Source organism: Scyliorhinus torazame, chromosome 12 (assembly GCF_047496885.1).
Source record: "Scyliorhinus torazame isolate Kashiwa2021f chromosome 12, sScyTor2.1, whole genome shotgun sequence".
NCBI classification, from domain to species: domain Eukaryota; kingdom Metazoa; phylum Chordata; class Chondrichthyes; order Carcharhiniformes; family Scyliorhinidae; genus Scyliorhinus; species Scyliorhinus torazame.
In genome coordinates this window covers 38,962,178-38,979,587 of record NC_092718.1, presented here as the reverse complement: position 1 = coordinate 38,979,587, position 17,410 = coordinate 38,962,178, and the positions used below count along the sequence as shown (strand labels likewise).

The window sequence follows — 17,410 nt, the reverse complement described above, 5'->3', positions numbered from 1 at the left end:
AAGTGGGTAGTGGGGGAGGGGTCGGTGTAGGAGCAGGTTGAGGAGGCATCTTGTAAGGGCACGCGTCTTAAGGCTTTGTTAACGGCACCTCTGCCGTTTTCGCCGGCTCGGTACTCCACAAGCCCGGTGTTTGTGGCAGCCCCGACGGTATGGGGCAGTGGAGGCAGCACATGGGACTGGAGTTGGTGCGGTCACCGATCTGCGACAACCACCGGTTCGCTCCCCGGGGGAGGTGGCAGCAGGAAGGAATTGAGAGATTTGGAGATCTTCCCGAGTTTGGAGGAGCTAGAGGAGGAGTTGGAGTTGCCAGGTGGAATGGGTTCCGGTACTTGCAAGTGCGGGATTTTGTTCGTAGGTTGGACCCGGGCTTCCCGCGCCTCGAACTAAGGGGGCTACAGGACAAGATGATGTCAAAAACAGGGGTTGGGGAGTGGAAGGTCTCGGAAATATAGAAGGAAATGATGGAGTGGGAATGGGTTCCAATAGGGGAGGTGAAGAGGAAGTGAAAAAAGAGTTGGAAGTTGGGTTATGGGAGGGGGCCCTGAGAAGAGTTAATGCATCCTCGTCGTGTGCCAGGTTTAGCCTGATCCAATTCAAGGTGGTCCACAGGGCACACATGAGCAGGTTTTTTGAGGAGGTGGAGGGCAGATGTGGGCGAGGTCCTGTGAAACATGTGCATATGTTCTGGGCGTGTCCAAGGCCAAGGGGATTTTGGCAGGGATTCACGGATGTCATGTTAGAGGTCCTGGAAGGGTGGGTCCACTCAGGGTCCAGAGGTGGCAATGTTTGGAGTGTCAGAAGATCCGGGGGGGGGGGGGGGGGGGGGTCATTTTGGCCTTTGCCGCCCGGTGGCCCGGAGACAGATTCTGTTGGGATGGAGGGACTCGGAACCTCCAAAGTCGGTGGTTTGGGTCAGCAACATGGTGGGGTTTCTCAGGTTGGAGAAATCAAATTTGCTCGGAGGTGGCAGCCCTTCATCGACTTGACGAAGGGTAGGAAAACCAGTGAAAGGAGAACCGCGAGATGCAGTAGTTACATGGGCCATGATAGTCAGGGTTTATGCTTGGGGGTAGATGGTTTTGTTACTGTGGGTTGTGTGTGTTTGTTGGATCTCTTTGTTTAAAAATGTTAAAATTATAAATGCATTAATAAAATATTTTCAAAACAACCCCCCAAATCTTCACAAAAATCTGATGAGTCTCAAAATTCAGAAAATTGTCATACATAATGAGTTTTAAACAATACAAAATGAGTGTGTGAGAATCAGCACATCTGAAATTTGTATCAATTGTAATAATATGCTACGAATTTTTGACCCCTTTTGGATGTACCAGGTTAGAAAACAATACTTTATGAGGTCGGTATTAAACATTCTCACTCTTGGGCCTCTCTCAATACCAGCCAATGAGGTCAGCAAGAACCATTGCAACATTATCATCCGAGTATCTCCTCTGCACTGCGATTCCTCACAAGTAGAAATGAGGAAGGCCATTCTTTGACCCTTCACGAAAAATTCACCATTTCCCCCTACCTTGATAGCCAATGAATTATCTCTTCCTTTTTAAAAAAAAGCTTTTTAAAAGTGTTTTTGACCCATCAAATGCAGATATCATTACACTTACTCTTTTCTTGAAGAGCTTTCGGATGTGACATAGAATATACAGTGCAGAAGGAGGCCATTCGGCCCATCGAGTCTGCACCGACCCACTTAAGAACTCACTTCCACCCTATCCCCGTAACCCAATAACCCCTCCTAACCTTTTTGGTCACTAAGGGCAATTTATCATGACCAATCCACTTAACCTGCACATCTTTGGACTGTGGGAGGAAACCGGAGCATCCGGAGGAAACCCACGCAGACACGGGGAGAACATGCAGACTCCACACAGACAGTGACCCAGCGGGGAATCGAACCTGGTACCCTGGCGCTGTGAAGCCACAGTGCAATCCACTTGTGCTACCGTGCTGCCCATAAATTGTCCATTCAGAGCTCTGAACTTGTATCCCTTTGGCCTAACTTCAATTGTATTTTTATTTTTATTTAGAGCACCCAATTTTTTCTTTTCCCAACTAAGGGGCAGTTTAGTGAGGCCAATCCACCTACGCTGCACATCTCTGGATTGTGGGTTGAGAGCCACAGGGACAATATGCAAACTCAACACGGACAGTGACCCAGGGATGGGATTGAACCCAGGTCCTCGGCGTCGTGAGGCAGCAGTGCTAACCACTGCATCGCTGTGCCGCCCTGGCCTAACTTCAATTGAACTGTTTATCTTCAATGTATACGATAGAAAACCATCTTTTCATGAAGAATTTTTTTTTCAATGTTTCTTTATAGCTCAACACTAATTTTTAAAACATATATATTTATTAAAGTTTTTTAACACAATTTTACTCCCTTACAAACAATAACCCCCCCCCATAACAAAAAAAAAAACGAGAAATCGCGCAGAGCAAGATATATACATGGCAAAATGATATATTTACACAGCTTTGTACACTGGCCCTCACCCGTACGTGCCAGTTTCCCCCACCCCTTCATGTTATCTCTTGCTCATCCACCCTCCCAGGCAGTCCCCCCTTTCTCACCCCCCCCCCCCCCCTCCCAGGACGTCCCCTCCACTCCACCCCCCCCCCGGACGTCCCCTTCACCCCCCCCCCCCCCTCCCAGGACGTCCCCCCCCTTCCCAGGACGTCCCCTTCCACCCACCCCCCAACCCCAGGACGCCCCCTCCACCCCCCCCCCCAACCCCAGGACGCCCCCCTCCACCCCCCCCCCCCCCCCCAGGACATCCCCTCCCAGGACATCCCCTCCACTCTCCCCCCCCCCCCCCCCCCCCCCCTCTCCTCCCAGGACGTCCCCTCCATCTCTCCCCCCCCCCTCCAGGACGTCCCCTCCACCCCACACCCCAGGTTGCTGCTGCTGCTGACCAACCTTCCACTAACGCTCCGCGAGATAGTCTAGGAACGGTTGCCACCGCCTGTAGGCCACCGCCTGTAGAACTCCTGCGCAGACCCTCTCAAGGCGAACTTAATCTTCTCCAACTTTATGAACCCAGCCATATCATTTATCCAGGCCTCCAGGCTGGGGGGCTTCGCCTCCTTCCACATTAGCAAGATCCTTCGCCGGGCTACTAGGGACACAAAGGCCAGAATGCCGGCCTCTTTCGCCTCCTGCACTCCCGGTTCGTCCACTACTCCAAATATTGCTAGCCCCCAGCTTGGCTTGACCCGGACTTTCACCACCTGAGATATTGCTCCGCCACGCCTCTCCAGAACCCCTCCAGTGCCGGGCATGACCAAAACATATGGACATGGTTCGCCGGGCCTCCCTGAGCACCTTCCACATCTGTCCTCTACCCCAAAGAACCTACTCAACCTCGCCCCCGTCAAGTGTGCTCTGTGGACCACCTTAAATTGTATCAGGCTGAGCCTGGCACACGAGGAGGAGGAATTAACCCTACCTAGGGCATCAGCCCACAGGGTTAATTCCTACCTAGGGCATCAGAACCCCTTCCTCGATCTCCTCCCCCAGCTCCTCCTCCCATTTACCCTTCAAACTCTTCTACCAGCGCTCACCTGTCGCCTCACAAAAGCCCTCACCTGCATACATCTAAAGGCATTTCCCGGGGGTGCTCAACACTAATATTATACCTCTTACATCAAGAGGACAACATAGATCAATAACAGATAATATGGAGGGTTGCAGCGACAAATATGTTTCATACCATTATATAACATAGTGTAATGGTGTGGCACTAAGGAGTGCATCTTTCATAATTTCTAGTTTAGTCTGCAAAGGCGTACTAGATAACAAACTACTTTAGACATCAAAACTCCTTTAACAGGGACATGTGGAAAATATCAAGCTATTTATAACTAATGCACCTTAATTAAATTTAGCAAGATGAAATGCTAATAATCTTTGGAATACAATTTATCAATTGTGTCAAAGAATGACACCAAGACCAGAACACAGATCAAGAACACATCAAATGGAGGGTTTATAGGTGCAAATTTGTTTCATATCATTATGTGACAAAGCGTAATGGTGTGGCAATTAAGATTTAGCCAAAATTCAAACATAAAATTGCAACACAAAAACAACATGCCCCTCAAACTATAGTGTCTTTGTATCAGTAATAATTTGAATTTACTTACCACAATCCATTCAGCAATATTTTCATAAAGCTCTGGATTAAAGATTGCTTTCTTTAGCCTGGCCAATGGACCATCTGCATCAACAAGTCTACATCTATTAAAGACATCACAGTAGCCCTTGAAATCATTGCAAGGTGAGCCAGGCTGTAGTGTGATGGTAGTATTACTGAAGTGTGATGACCCAAATATTTGACCCAGTACTTTCACACGTCAATGGCTGATCTGTAAAACATACATTGGAACAATTAAGCTTTATAAAAGATCAGAAAGCAAACAACTGGCTGCTTTGGATGTTGAGAGACCAACAGAAAAGGCACCAGGAGAAGGTGGAAGATCGAGAGAATAGGTCCTGCTGGCAGAACTTGAGAATCGTTGGTCTCCTGGAGGGATCTGAAGGAGCGCACGCAGGGGCATACATAGCGGGCATGTTCAAGAAGTTACTGGGGGATGGGACGTTCTCCTGACCCTTCGAGGTGGACAGGGCTCACAGAGTGCTTGCGAGGAAGCCGCGTGAAGGGGACCGTACCCCCCCCCCCGCAGAGCGATGGTAGTGAGATTGCACAGGTACTGGGACATGGAGTGTATTCTATGGTGGGCCAGGCAGACGGAGTAAGTGGGAGAACAGCATTCCGCATATATATCAGGGCGTGAGCGCGGTCGTGGCCAGAAGGGCAGGGTTCCATCAAATAAAGCCGACCCTTTTCAAGAAGAAGGTTAAGTTTGGGCTGCCATATCCGGCCCGTCTTTGGGTCACTGATGAGGAGTAACATTTCTACTTCGAGTCGCCCGAGGAAGCGATGGACTTCGCCAGAAGGAAAGGGCTGGTAACGGACTGAGGTGTTTGAACTTTGCTGCAGCGTTCATGTTAAAAAGGTTTTGATTTGGACGTTATCTGTAATGCCTTGTGTGTTGATTTGGGGCCTGCCGCAGAGCTGTGTGAGTTAAAGTTTGCATTTGCACTGATGGGGGATGGAGGTGTGAATTTTAGATGTTGGGTCTTCTTTTCGATTTTCTTTGTGTTTCTTTCGGGCAATTGGGTTTGGATTGCTTGCTTCTGCATGTGAGCGTCTTGTACGGTGGGGGGTACGGGGGGGGGGGGGGGGGGGGGGTGGGGGGGGGGGGGGGGGGGGACCACACACAATAGGTGGGAAAATGCCTGGCGCCCTGGGCGGGGGCCATCAAGCTAGCTGGGCGGGCTAGCTCACGGAAGCGCAGTGGGGGGGTGAGCAGATGTTATGCTTGTTGAAGGGGGTGGTTTGCATAGTGCTGTTGCTGGGGGGGTGGGGGAAGCTGTTCTGCTGGCGGGGGAGGAACTTTTGATGGATGCAAGAGGGAGGTCGGGGGCGGTGGCTGCCTGAGGGCAGGTCTGCGGATGTGAGGGGCGCAAGCTGGAGACTGGCCCAAGAAAGGTGATGGCTGAACGGGCGGCGGGTGGGGGGAGAGAAAGAGAGCGAGAAGCCCCCAACCAGGCTGATCACATGGAACCCAGGAGGCTAAATGGGCCGGTTAAGAGGGCACGCGTGTTCGCGCATTTGAGGGGACTGAAGGCGGACGTGGCAATGTTACACGAGATGCACCTTAGGGTAACTGATCAGATTAGATTAAGGAAGGGTTGGGTCTAAGACTAGAGGGGTCGCGATCCTGATTAACAAGCGAGTGTCATTCGAACGGGAAGAATAGTTGCGGATGTGGGAGGCCGTACATCATGGTTAGCGGGAAGCTGGAAGGGCTGCCGGTGGTGCTCGTGAATGTGTACGCGCCAAATTGGGATGATGTGGAGTTCATAAGGAGGATGTTGGGAAAGATCCCGGACCTGGATTCGCACAAGTTGGTCATTGGGGGGGGAATTCAACAGAGTCATTGACCCAGGGCTGGACCGGTCGAGCTCAAGGACAAGCAGGCTGTCAGCAATGGCAAAGGAGCTAAAGGGGTTTATGGAGCAGGTCGGCGGGGGGGTGGACCCATGGAGATTTGGCGGCCGAGTGAAGGAGTTCTCCTTCTACTTACACGTGCGTAAAGTGTACTCCGGATTGACTTTTTTTTATCTTGAACAGGGCTTTATTGACGGGGGCACTGGACACTGAGTATTCAGCGATCACGATCTCGGATCATGCCCCGCACTGGGTTGACCTACAGGTGAGCAAGGAGGGTGGCCAACGTCCGCACCTGGAGATTTGATGTCGGACTTTTAGCGGATAAGGTGGTGTGTGGGCGGGTGAGGAAATGTATCCAGAACTATCAAGAATTTAATGACACAGGGGAAGTCTCGGCTGCAGTGGTCTGGGAGGCGGTGGTAGAGGGGAGTTGATCTCGATACGGGCCCACAGGGAGAAGGTAGACAGAGCAGAGACGGACCGACTGATAAGGGAAATACTACCTGCTCCTATGTTTCGGACCCACTAACAGGAGTTATGCGGGGACCCCAGAGGCAGGTCTTTTAAGGGAACGACGGAGGCTACAGGCGGAGTTGGCTTGTTAACTACAGGGAAGGCGGTGGAGCAGCTGAGGAGGGCGAGGGGGGGCGATTTATGAATATGGAGAAAAGGCCAGCAGAATGCTTGCGCAGCAGCTCAGAAAGAGGGAGGCAGCCAGGGAGATCAGGAAAGTAAGGACAGTGATGGGAACTTGGTCGGAGATTCAGTAGGGGTTAATAAGGCGTTTAAGGAGTTTTACAGCAGGTTGTACGAGTCGGAACCTCCAGCTGGACCAGAGGGGATGAGGCAATTCTTAGGGGGGCTGAGGTTCCCGAAGGTGGAGGAAGGGTTGGTAGAAGGGCTAGGGGGCCTCGATCGGGTTGAAAGAAATAGCAGAAGGGCTGAAAGCCATGCAGTTGAGTAAAGCCCCGGGGCTGGATGGGTACCCAGTGGAGTTTTATAAAAGGTTCTCTGGGATATTTAATGAGGCAAGGGTGCGATGGGTGCTTCCCCCGACCATGTCACAAGCCACTATCTCATTGTTCCTGAAGCAGGATAAGGACCCGGAGCTATGCGGGTCCTACAGACCGGTCTTCCTACTAAATATAGACGCCAAACTGTTGGCCAAAATCTTGTCCTCTAGGATTGAAGACTGCGTTCCAGACGTGATTGGTGAGGGCCAGACGGGATTCGTTAAGGGTAGGCAGTTGCCGGCCAACGTAAGAAGGTTGCTGAATGTGATTATGATGCCCCCCAGAGGGTAGGGACATAGAGGTAGTGGACGCAATGGATGCAGAGAAGGCATTTGATCAGGTGGAATGGGCTTATCTGTGGGAGGTACTGGGGTGGTTTGGATTTGGACGGGGCTTCATCGACTGGGTTAGACTGCTGTATCAGGCTCCCGTGTCGAGTGTACGGATGAACAGGTTGACATCGGGATATTTCAGGCTGCACCGGGGGACGAGGCAGGGATGTCCCCTCTCCCCGCTGCTGTTTGCGTTGGCCATAGAACCACTGGCAATTGAGTTGAGAGCCTCAAGGGGCTGGTCCGGGAAGGGGTGGAACACAGATTCTCGCTAAAGCAGACGACCTGCTCCTATATGTTTCGGACCCATTAGAAGGGATGGAAGAAATTATGAGGATTCTGGGGGAATTTGGCTGGTTTTCAGGTTATAAATTGAACATGGAGAAAAGTGAGATATTCGCGATCCAGGCAAGGGGGCAGGAGAGGCGATTGGGGGAGCTGTCGTTTAGAGTGGTAGGGGGAAGCTTTCGGTACCTAGGCATCCAGGTGGCGCGGGAATGGGAACGGCTACACAAGTTAAATCTGGTCCGACTAGTAGACCAAATGAAGGAAGATTTCCGAAGGTGGGACATGCTCCCATTATCACTGGCTGGGAGGGTACAGACAGTGAAAATGACGGTCGTACCGAGATTCCGGTTTGTGTTTCAGTGTCTCCCCATCTTTATTGCACGGTCCTTCTTTAAACGGGTCAGTATGGTGATCTCTGGCTTTGTATGGGCGGGCAAGACCCTGCGAGTAAAGAAGGGGATGCTGGAGCACAGCTGAGGGGAGGGCGGGCTGGCGCTGCCGAACGTTAGTAATTATCGGTGTGGGAGGGAGTGGAGGCGCTGCCGCACTTTAGTAATTATCAGTGTGGGAGCGAGTGGAGGCAGCATCATGTACGGACATTAGTTTGGGGGCATTGGTAACGCCGCCTCTGCCGTTCCCGCCGGCACAGTACTCCACAGCCCCGTGGTGGTGGCGGCCGAGAGTCTGGGAGCAATGGAGGAAACATGTGGGAGCAGAGGGAGCGTCGGTCTGGTCTCCAATCTGCAATCTGAGGGTTTCGGACATTGACAAGGAACTCATGGGGTCAGAGGAAATGCAGACTGGGGAGCTGAAACACAAATGGGAAGAGGAGTTAGGAGGAGAAATAGAGGATGGTCTCTGGGCGAATGCGTTGAGTAGAGTAAACGCGTCCACAACATGTGTCTGGCTCAGCCTGATACAGTTTAAGGTTGTTTACCGGGCTCACATGACAGTGGCCTGGGTGAGCAGGTTCTTTGGGGGTAGAAGATAGGTGCACAAGGTGTGCAGGAGGACCAGCGAATCATGTCCATATGTTCTGGGCATGCCTGAAGCTTAGGAAATTCTGATGGGGTTTGTGGAGGTCATTGCAGGGTGTTAAAAACAAGGGTGGCACCGAGTCCAGAGGTGCCGATTTTCAGGGTGTCGGGAGACTCGGGAATCCAGGAGGAGAAAGAGGCAGACGTTCTGGCCTTTGCCTCCCTGGTAACCTGGAGACGGATATTATCAGCTTGGAGGGACTCAAAGCCCCTGAAGTCTAACTGACATGGCTAACTTTCTCTGTCCGGAGAAAATCAAGTTCGCCCTGAGAGGGTCAATGTGAGGGTTTGTCCGGAGGTGGCAGTCGTTAGTCGACTTCTTTGGGGAAAATTAACCGTCACCAGAAGGGGGTGGGGGTTGGGGTTTAGTTTAGTTTAGAGCAGGGCGTTAGAAAAGGTGGGACCTATGAGGGAGGAAGACGGCTTGTGCTCTATGTTTATATTTGTATGTACACTGTTTCTTGTAGACTGGCACAGGATAGGCGACATGGAAAGACCGATAGTCAAGGACCTGCCATTGGGCAGAGCATTACTGATGATGATGACCCATTTTAAACACGTCACAGAACCAGCAGCTGAACAATGTAATGCGCCCACTTGAATCAAGTTTGGTCCATCACTAACTGAAAATTGGGCTCTTTATCATCTTCAAATATCACACAGCACTTACGTTTCTCCATACAGCAAACATGGCACAACTGGGTTTCATCCTTGGTACTTGTACAGGTGCACTCCATAAGGCTGTACTTCTCACAGATTGATCCAGAGCATTGCTGGGCGGCAGGGGGAAAAATAGGACGGAATTAAATATTATGGAGTTTAAATGTTTGTTCATTACAACAGCAATTCCTCCATAAGCAAATGGATTCAACAAGAGAGGGGAATAATTCTTGCACTGTACATGTTGTTTAGATTTTAGACAAGAATTGGTTTTAGAGGAGAACTGTGGAAACTACTCAATGTTATTTGGATTGTGTACTGAAATTTATGGATCACTTATTTCAGGAAAAATGTTTGTAAAGTTACTTGAATACTAAAAAGAATGAAGTGAGCAGTTTATTCACATTTCTACTCCATCAACTATATACCTAAACATTGTCTTCAAAAGTTGCAGCTTCAACTGCTCAAACATACATTCAGATTAGGATTCATACACATTTGCAGACACACAATATGGGCTACTTACTCCTTTAATGCACACTTGGGTTCCCCGATTACAAAGGGTAAAGTTGTCTTTGGGATCCGATGTTGGGCAAAGAGCAGTTCCACCACTACATTTCCCTTCCTTTGCACAATCTGACTCATTACGGCATTTTTCATTGAAAGGCTTAAAATTGCAGTCTCTGGTACAGCATGGTCCTTGACTTGGGCTAGAACAAAATGGCAACAGAAAAAATATATTAAATTCTAATTTATTTCTTTAAAAATTCTCTGTTTCACATCGAACATTTGCAAATTCTAAAGAAGAATTAACTTCACTATATTTGCTTACTGGCTTATTTTGCCACTGCAAAAACTATTCTCAAGATACCAGAAAGAATTAAAGTTCATTTAATATTTTATGAAAATAAAGGAAAATGCCCATTTAGGTTTTCATTCTTCAAAACAAATTCCACTGTACAGAATATTATTAAAGTTAGTACAAGAACACAGAGCACCACTAGCTGTTTTGTAACATGTTGAGATTACCCTGAAGTAATTGAAATGGTGGATTTGCAATGCACCTCCATTTTACTGTTGGTTCAAACAGGAAAACCGTGTAACTGTTCCAAGCCAGTATTTCAATCATGTCACTCGATTGAAGTTAAGTTGTGATTCAAAAGGGGAGCCAGGATGCAGATGGATAAAATGCCACAACAAAATCAAGACAGAACTTCATAATTAATCAGCTGGCATTTGTTACTGCAATTCTTCAATGTTTAAAAAAAAATTGTAACCATAGGAATGTGAAGACAATTCCCAAGTATCGCTGTTTTCACCTGCTAAACACATGTTCTCCCCTGTATCACTTCAAACAAAGCAATGAAGTAAATGAATTTCTTGTTTTATCAGAGAACGGGTATCGATACTGCACAAGATGATAAAAATTGGCCACCTACACTCAGCAGCTTGCTCAATTATTTAAGCCTGCAAGTTTAACTTTTCAACAAAAACTCTGAACTGCATAAATGTAGACTTTCCTGCTCTGAAATCCATGTTGTATTATTATTAAAGGTCAAGGTATTTCAATTTCTGCTTTGGGAGTTGTTCACAGAGGAAGACGTAACCTGCTCTCCGCCATACAGCAGTCAGACTTAGTTTTGCTGCTGGAAGGTAAAGCATGGAAAAGCAGTGCCTGTCTGAGAAATAACCAGTAGCAAGGAAACAATAGCGTTGAGGTTATATGTGGTATGACACAGTTATGTTGAACAAAGACGACTGTTACATTAGTCCTTGTATTAGATAAATATACCACCGAAACACACAAATATAACGTCCAAAATAAACTAGTTCTATGAACTCTTCACCACAGCATTGCAGGTGAGCAGATTTTACAATTTTAAATTGGTTTGAACTCTGAGAAACCTTCTAAACACACAACCATTGAACTAGACATCTAATACCTCAAAAGCGGGAACCCAGGATGTTAAGCTTCAAAAGCTAGAATGTCTACAGCAACTTAAAATCCCAGAAGAATTTAACTTATTTCAGTTGTTTGAATTGGGCCAGGTCAGGTCAAAAATTAATCCAGTTTTTCCAATATAATTAGGTTGCTGTCTGTACAGCCTGTCAGTTTAAGACAGATTACAGCTGTAGGTTTCTTGCTGTTTCCGACTTGGACACTTGACAATTTAAATTGAAGATTAAATCACAATTGAATCCTCCTTCTCTTTCCCTCTGCTCCCAATTGCAAAGGTTTTTTTAAAAAGCTCTATACATACAAAAACAGTTACGCCATTGCGGAAGCCTCACAGTCAAGTCAACTCCACTCTAATCCCCTGAATGTAGCATCAGCTTTCTGTGCAGATGAGAGAGGAAACTATTCAAACACAATGTTGCAAGCAGTTTAAATGTTGTGCTTACCTGCAGTGTTTGCTTGGTTTAAGCTTGCATTTCTTATCGTCTGCCTCATTTGCATTATAGCAGCAAATGTCTTTGCACTGGTCACTGTAACCGCAGTCACATTGCTCCCCCTCTTCAACTAAACCATTGCCACAAATTGGTTTCCCAGATTCTTCAAAAAAAAAAATCAAGTTAGCATCAAGATTCAATGAATGAGTGAAGTATCTAAACAATTCAGATGCTACGTCTGAACTTACAACACTGTACCAGAACTGAATAGCAATAGTGGGTAATTCATGACCCAGTGTTGGAAATGGAAATAGGAATGTTGCATTAGCTGAAAACAGAGTCCAAAAGTACCAAACTCAAATGGAACAATTAAAACACCACGGATTATTAATTAGCTTCTTACAGGTGGAAGCTGGGTAACATCAAATATTTTATTACTGGTATAGAATGGCACTATTAAAAGGCAATTTACCAATTCCGTTCAGCTGCTGTTTTATACTTACCAACAAAACAGTGGTTTCTCTTCTTGTCAAGCACCTGGCTGATGTTCTTAATGCTGCAGGTAGAGAATTTATTGTTGTTCTGCTTATCACCAGATGTAGCTCGTGCATACATAATATAATTGCCTTTTTCTTTCAGTTCCCCAGACTTGGATTCTCCTGGGGTACATTCAGAGCCAGAGTCATGCTGAGGAGATAAATAGGAACAATAGCATGCTAAATTTCATTCACAGCTTGTAATATAATCAGGAGTGTTAGTCTTTGTACCCCTGTTCACTGTGATAAATAGAACAGATGGGCAAGTTCCAACAAAAAGCCGCCAACATTTCTAATGCAACACCCACTGCACAATAAACGAGGGGGACTTTAAAAAGCTGACCCAATTTTTTGTGAACTAAAATTCCACATAAGCTATTTCTCTAATTACTTTTGGACTTCCAAATTTGAATGCATTTCTGCAGTCTTCAACTTTTAGCAAATAAAAGAGTTTTATTACACCATTTCATGTTGTTTCTTAGTAATTGACAAAGGCTGATGGTTGGAACTAGATCAGAGGCCAGCACTGTTCATGAACTGCCTGCATTATTTTGAAAAATGGCCCAAATCTTCCAATCAGCAGCAGCTGCCCACAAAGATTTTCTCCACCCAAAGCAAGAGCCCATTTCTTCCAGGATCTTCCAATCTCGGATAATACAAAATATGGATAGTGCAACACCACCCGTCCAACACCAGTAACTGGAGTAGAGTTGGGGGGGGGAAGGAAAGGACAGCACCCGTAACATATTCTGGTAAGTATTTAAAGATCCAGCCTTTTAATAAATGAGGGAAAGGGTGCAGGGTTTGGCAGGTGCGTGGGTCAGTGCTGTAGTCGGTTCTAGTGTTACCCAGCTGTTAGGCCACACTCTAAATCATCTAACGTTTCCTGGGTAACAATGAAGGTTATCTGCGCATCTTTAAACTTGCATCATCAGGTCACACATCAGCTGAAAAATTCAAATTATTGAGTTGCGTAAAGGGTAGAAAAAAGGATCTGCATTTCTCCAATTTTAAAGCATCATATTTTCCTACCCATTTCCCTATTAACATAACTTCTAATAATAATCATTATTATAATAATAATCATTATTAATTCTCCACCAACCAATATTCCAAAGGGAACAAAGTATTTCTTTATGTCTCAAATCTGGACATCGTTGGGTACACATTTCTCCTAAACAGCCTTGCATTGCCTATGTACATGCACCCCCATATTAATCACACCTTCAACATCTGCCTATTACCATATGCACACTTTTTTTTTAAAGCTAACCTGCCATCAATAATATGCTGTGCAGCAGACAACTGGATGTGCTTTGGGTCTTCAAGCTCCGAGTCATCCACAGTCTTATTCTCAAGTTTTTCCTCCAGCCATTTGTATCTCTGACAATTTCTTTGGGCAATTTAACGTCTCCAAAACTAACTTATTCCCATCAATTCTTCTCCCTCAGAGAACTCTCAACTTTAAAGCCACGTTGAAGTGATTGTGGAGTAGAGCTGAATTTTAGGATTCAAGCACAATCCTGATACTTTGGTATAATCCTTAGGGACTGCCATTTTTCAGTTTTCCAGAGAGGGGATGCTCATGCAGTGCCCTGGCTGACATTCATCCCTCGGCCATCAAATCAGACTTACTGTCAATTAACTAATTACTGGAGGCAAATTGGCTTCAGTACCTAACAACCATTACTGCACATCAAGAAAGCAAAGTGATTTGGGATATTCTGATGGAATGACGGGTATATAAACATAAATAGAAATTCTTCTATCAGTCGCAACAGCAGTTTATGAAAAAAAAAAGGATCCTTCAGTCGTGCTAATATTTGGGTCACGCACTAAACAAATAATTCTGGTGTTCCTTCCACATTCATCCCATAATCTGCTGTTAACACAATCTACTGTTATCATTTGCAAAAGGAAAACTTGCAAAATGAAAACCGCAACCCCGTACTCATTTCTCCTACCTGCCCAATAAACCTTTTCTTCTGATTTCAACTCAAGATTCTATTCACTCTTATATGTTATATTTATTAGGGACATCCATTCTACCCATCATCCAAGATACTACTTGGTGATTGAACCCCTACTCCTTTGAAACTTGCATAGATGTTTATAACACTGTAAAGCATTTGTCTTTTCTTGAAGGCTTAATTTCTCTGCTTTCAGGCCTCTACTTGTTGTGGCAAGAAACATCCATGTTGTCATCAGAGCACCCTTTCAGGTTCTCTTCTCTTTAGCAGTACTAACAGTCATATTTTCTCCCTATTCAACCAAGTACAGTTTTGTACCCGAATCCTCACATTTATTTTCTTACTTTGGAACGTTCCATTCATATAGTCAATTTATTGGCCGTTTATTAGACGCAAAGCAAGATACTTTTGACGAATGTAAGCAAAAACTTAATTGCTTACTATTCTTAGACATACACAAGCACGCTTTGCTCTCAACACATGCAACTCACTTCTAAAGTGTGACATAGGTAAAGCGCAGGTCACACATGCACCTGATTGCATGTTTGCAAAACAAGTTACCACAAGCAGCATCTTAAAAGTATTTTGTTAAAACTTCTGCACCAGTGATTCACCTATAAGTGTGACCTGTACAACTGACCACAGAAAGTGCAGTCTGCAGCACTTTCCCAGAGGAAGCAGCCGAGGTGAACCACATTTTCAGGAAAAGTAAATACTGCAGATACTGGGTTAGGATTCTGATGAAGTCATCAACTTGATACTCCCTGGCCTGCTGAGCGTTTCCAGCATTTTTATTACTGGGTCAAATTTCTGGTTAACTGGTATTAGACATTATGTGTAAGAATCAGCTCAGGTTAAAACAACTGAACTTCGGTAGCATTCAGTTACTTAAGTATATGTACTCAAAATATATTTACTCTCTTACTTAATGATACAACAGTTTGTGTTAACTTGTGTAACACTCCAGTCATTTTGAAAGGCATCATTTCCAATTTAATGCAAGAAATACTTTGAGAGCTCCACTACTAATTTAATTACCGATTCACTGATATTTCAAAAGAAAAGGAACTAAATTTTATAGATTTTGTAGGCTGTACTTGGTTTGATACTCACTGGAGAACCAAAGTTGTGGCCGACTTCATGTGCAAATGTGATGTGAGAGACTTTAGGAGGGACATGAGAACCATAGTTCTGAACAGTGATGATTCCGGTATTGAGTGACTTCTTCTTTCCATCAGAATAAAGTTTGCTTTTTTCACATATTCCCCCAGAGCTTCCTATGTTGAGAAACAGTGCATAACTGGATTAGTATTTAAAAGCACAGTAAATGTTCTAACTTACAATTTCATCTGAGCCTATGGAAAAGCTATCTATTTTCATATTGCTGTTGGATTACAATCCAGTGAAAGAAATGGAGAGATATTGTGTACAATAAAGATTTCTTCACCATTTAGGGAGCCCATCCATCCATAAAAACGGAATATAATGTGACCAGCAATCTGATTACATTTCTTGTTAGTGCAGCAAAGCTAATAATTCCTAATAATATGTTCTTTCAATAACCAGTGATGTCAAAAGAATGCTAGTTTTTCTTTTAAAATCAACAGCCATATTGCACCCCCCCGTCTCATTCTCAAACCTGTTTGTTCTTGGATACAAATGACACTAAACCCACACAATTCCTGTATCGCATGGAGGTACTGCAGCTCAGGAAGGATATATTGTACTGTGGGATAATATTTTATAAAGGCAAATACATTATTTTGTTGCATATATTTTCCTGGATGTCATACGCCCATTTTCATGGCCTTATAAATACACACTCTCCGTCCGTGTGGAGTTTGTACATTCTCCCCATATCCGCGTGGGTTTCACCCCCACAACCCAAAGATGTGCAGGTTAGGTGGATTGGCAATGCTAAATTGCCCCTTAATTGGGAAAAATAATAATTTGGTACTCTAAATTTATTTAAAAAAATACAAATTCCTTTAAAAATCACTTAAATATCAGGTTTTCTACTGTCAAATAGTGCTGTAAATGGCTTTCCTTTCTGTTTAAAAAAAATCCAAAATGCCTTTAAATCTCTTCTATGATATCTCAGTAGTTTTCCTTTTCTTGGCTACATTTTCCAGTGCAGTATTTCACTTGCTTGGATGGTCATTCACATCCATTCCATTAAAGGATATTTTTCTTTTGCCCGTGTGCACTTGTTTGCTGCCTGCACTATTTCTTGTTGACACATTAATTTAAAAAAGTATGAGCTGCTGGCCTCTTTATTGCCATGTCAAGGGATTTGAGCGGCTGCATTACCTACTGTTTTCTGGCACAACATAGAAGCACTCGTACAATGGAACAAACTGAATGGCTTCAGAGTGAGGGGGAGAACATAACCAAGTTAAAAAAGCCATAATTTGAAGTTACTAGGTATTAAAAGAATTAACGAGGTCTGGCTAAGTGCAGTGGTTTAAACATGAGGGCATGTATAGTCTGTCAAATCGCCCATCACTCACTTTGGCTTACTGTTTATTCCTGCATATCTATTGTCATTTGACTTTATGAAACTAAATATTTGACAATATTTTTTCTGGCTTATGGGGTTCTGGTCTACTGCAGTGGTTCAACATATTCAGAGACAAAAATGTTAAAATGGTATCTGTTTCTAGCAGCTTTATTATTTGAATTTTATTCATCCATAATTTAAAATAATCAGAATAATTTTATTTATCATTGAGCACTATGATATAGATTCACAATTTTCCACATGACCAAGAAAAGGTAATGGAGGGAGAGAGAAATCACATAACTTCACTAGTCAACGGAAGTTCACCTTAAACCAATTAAATAATAATAATAATCTTTATCAGTGTCACAGGTAGGCTTACATTAACGCTCCAATGAAGTTACTGTGAAAATCCCATAGTAGCTAAACTCCGGCGCCTGTTCGGGTACACGGAGGGAGAATTCAGAATATCCAATTCACCTAACAAGCACGTTTTTCGGGACTTGTGGGAGGAAACCGGAGCACCCGGAGGAAACCCACACAGACACGGGGAGAATGTGCAGACTCCACATGTGTAACCCAAGCCGGGAATCGAACCCGGGCCCTGGCGTTGTGAAGCAACAGTGCTAACCACTGTGCATCTTCCTC

The 17,410-nt window shown here is 45.1% G+C and overlaps 1 protein-coding gene across 1 annotated transcript in view; it reads right to left on the bottom strand.

Moving 5' to 3' along the window:
• Positions 1-17,410, bottom strand: part of adam10a (ADAM metallopeptidase domain 10a) — a 208,873-nt gene that overhangs the window by 7,441 nt on the left and 184,022 nt on the right. The window contains 7 exon segments of the mRNA XM_072470713.1: positions 4,162-4,341; positions 4,343-4,383; positions 9,376-9,478; positions 9,892-10,075; positions 11,769-11,919; positions 12,260-12,443; positions 15,376-15,539. Of these exon segments, the coding sequence (XP_072326814.1) occupies positions 4,162-4,341; positions 4,343-4,383; positions 9,376-9,478; positions 9,892-10,075; positions 11,769-11,919; positions 12,260-12,443; positions 15,376-15,539 (1,007 nt within the window).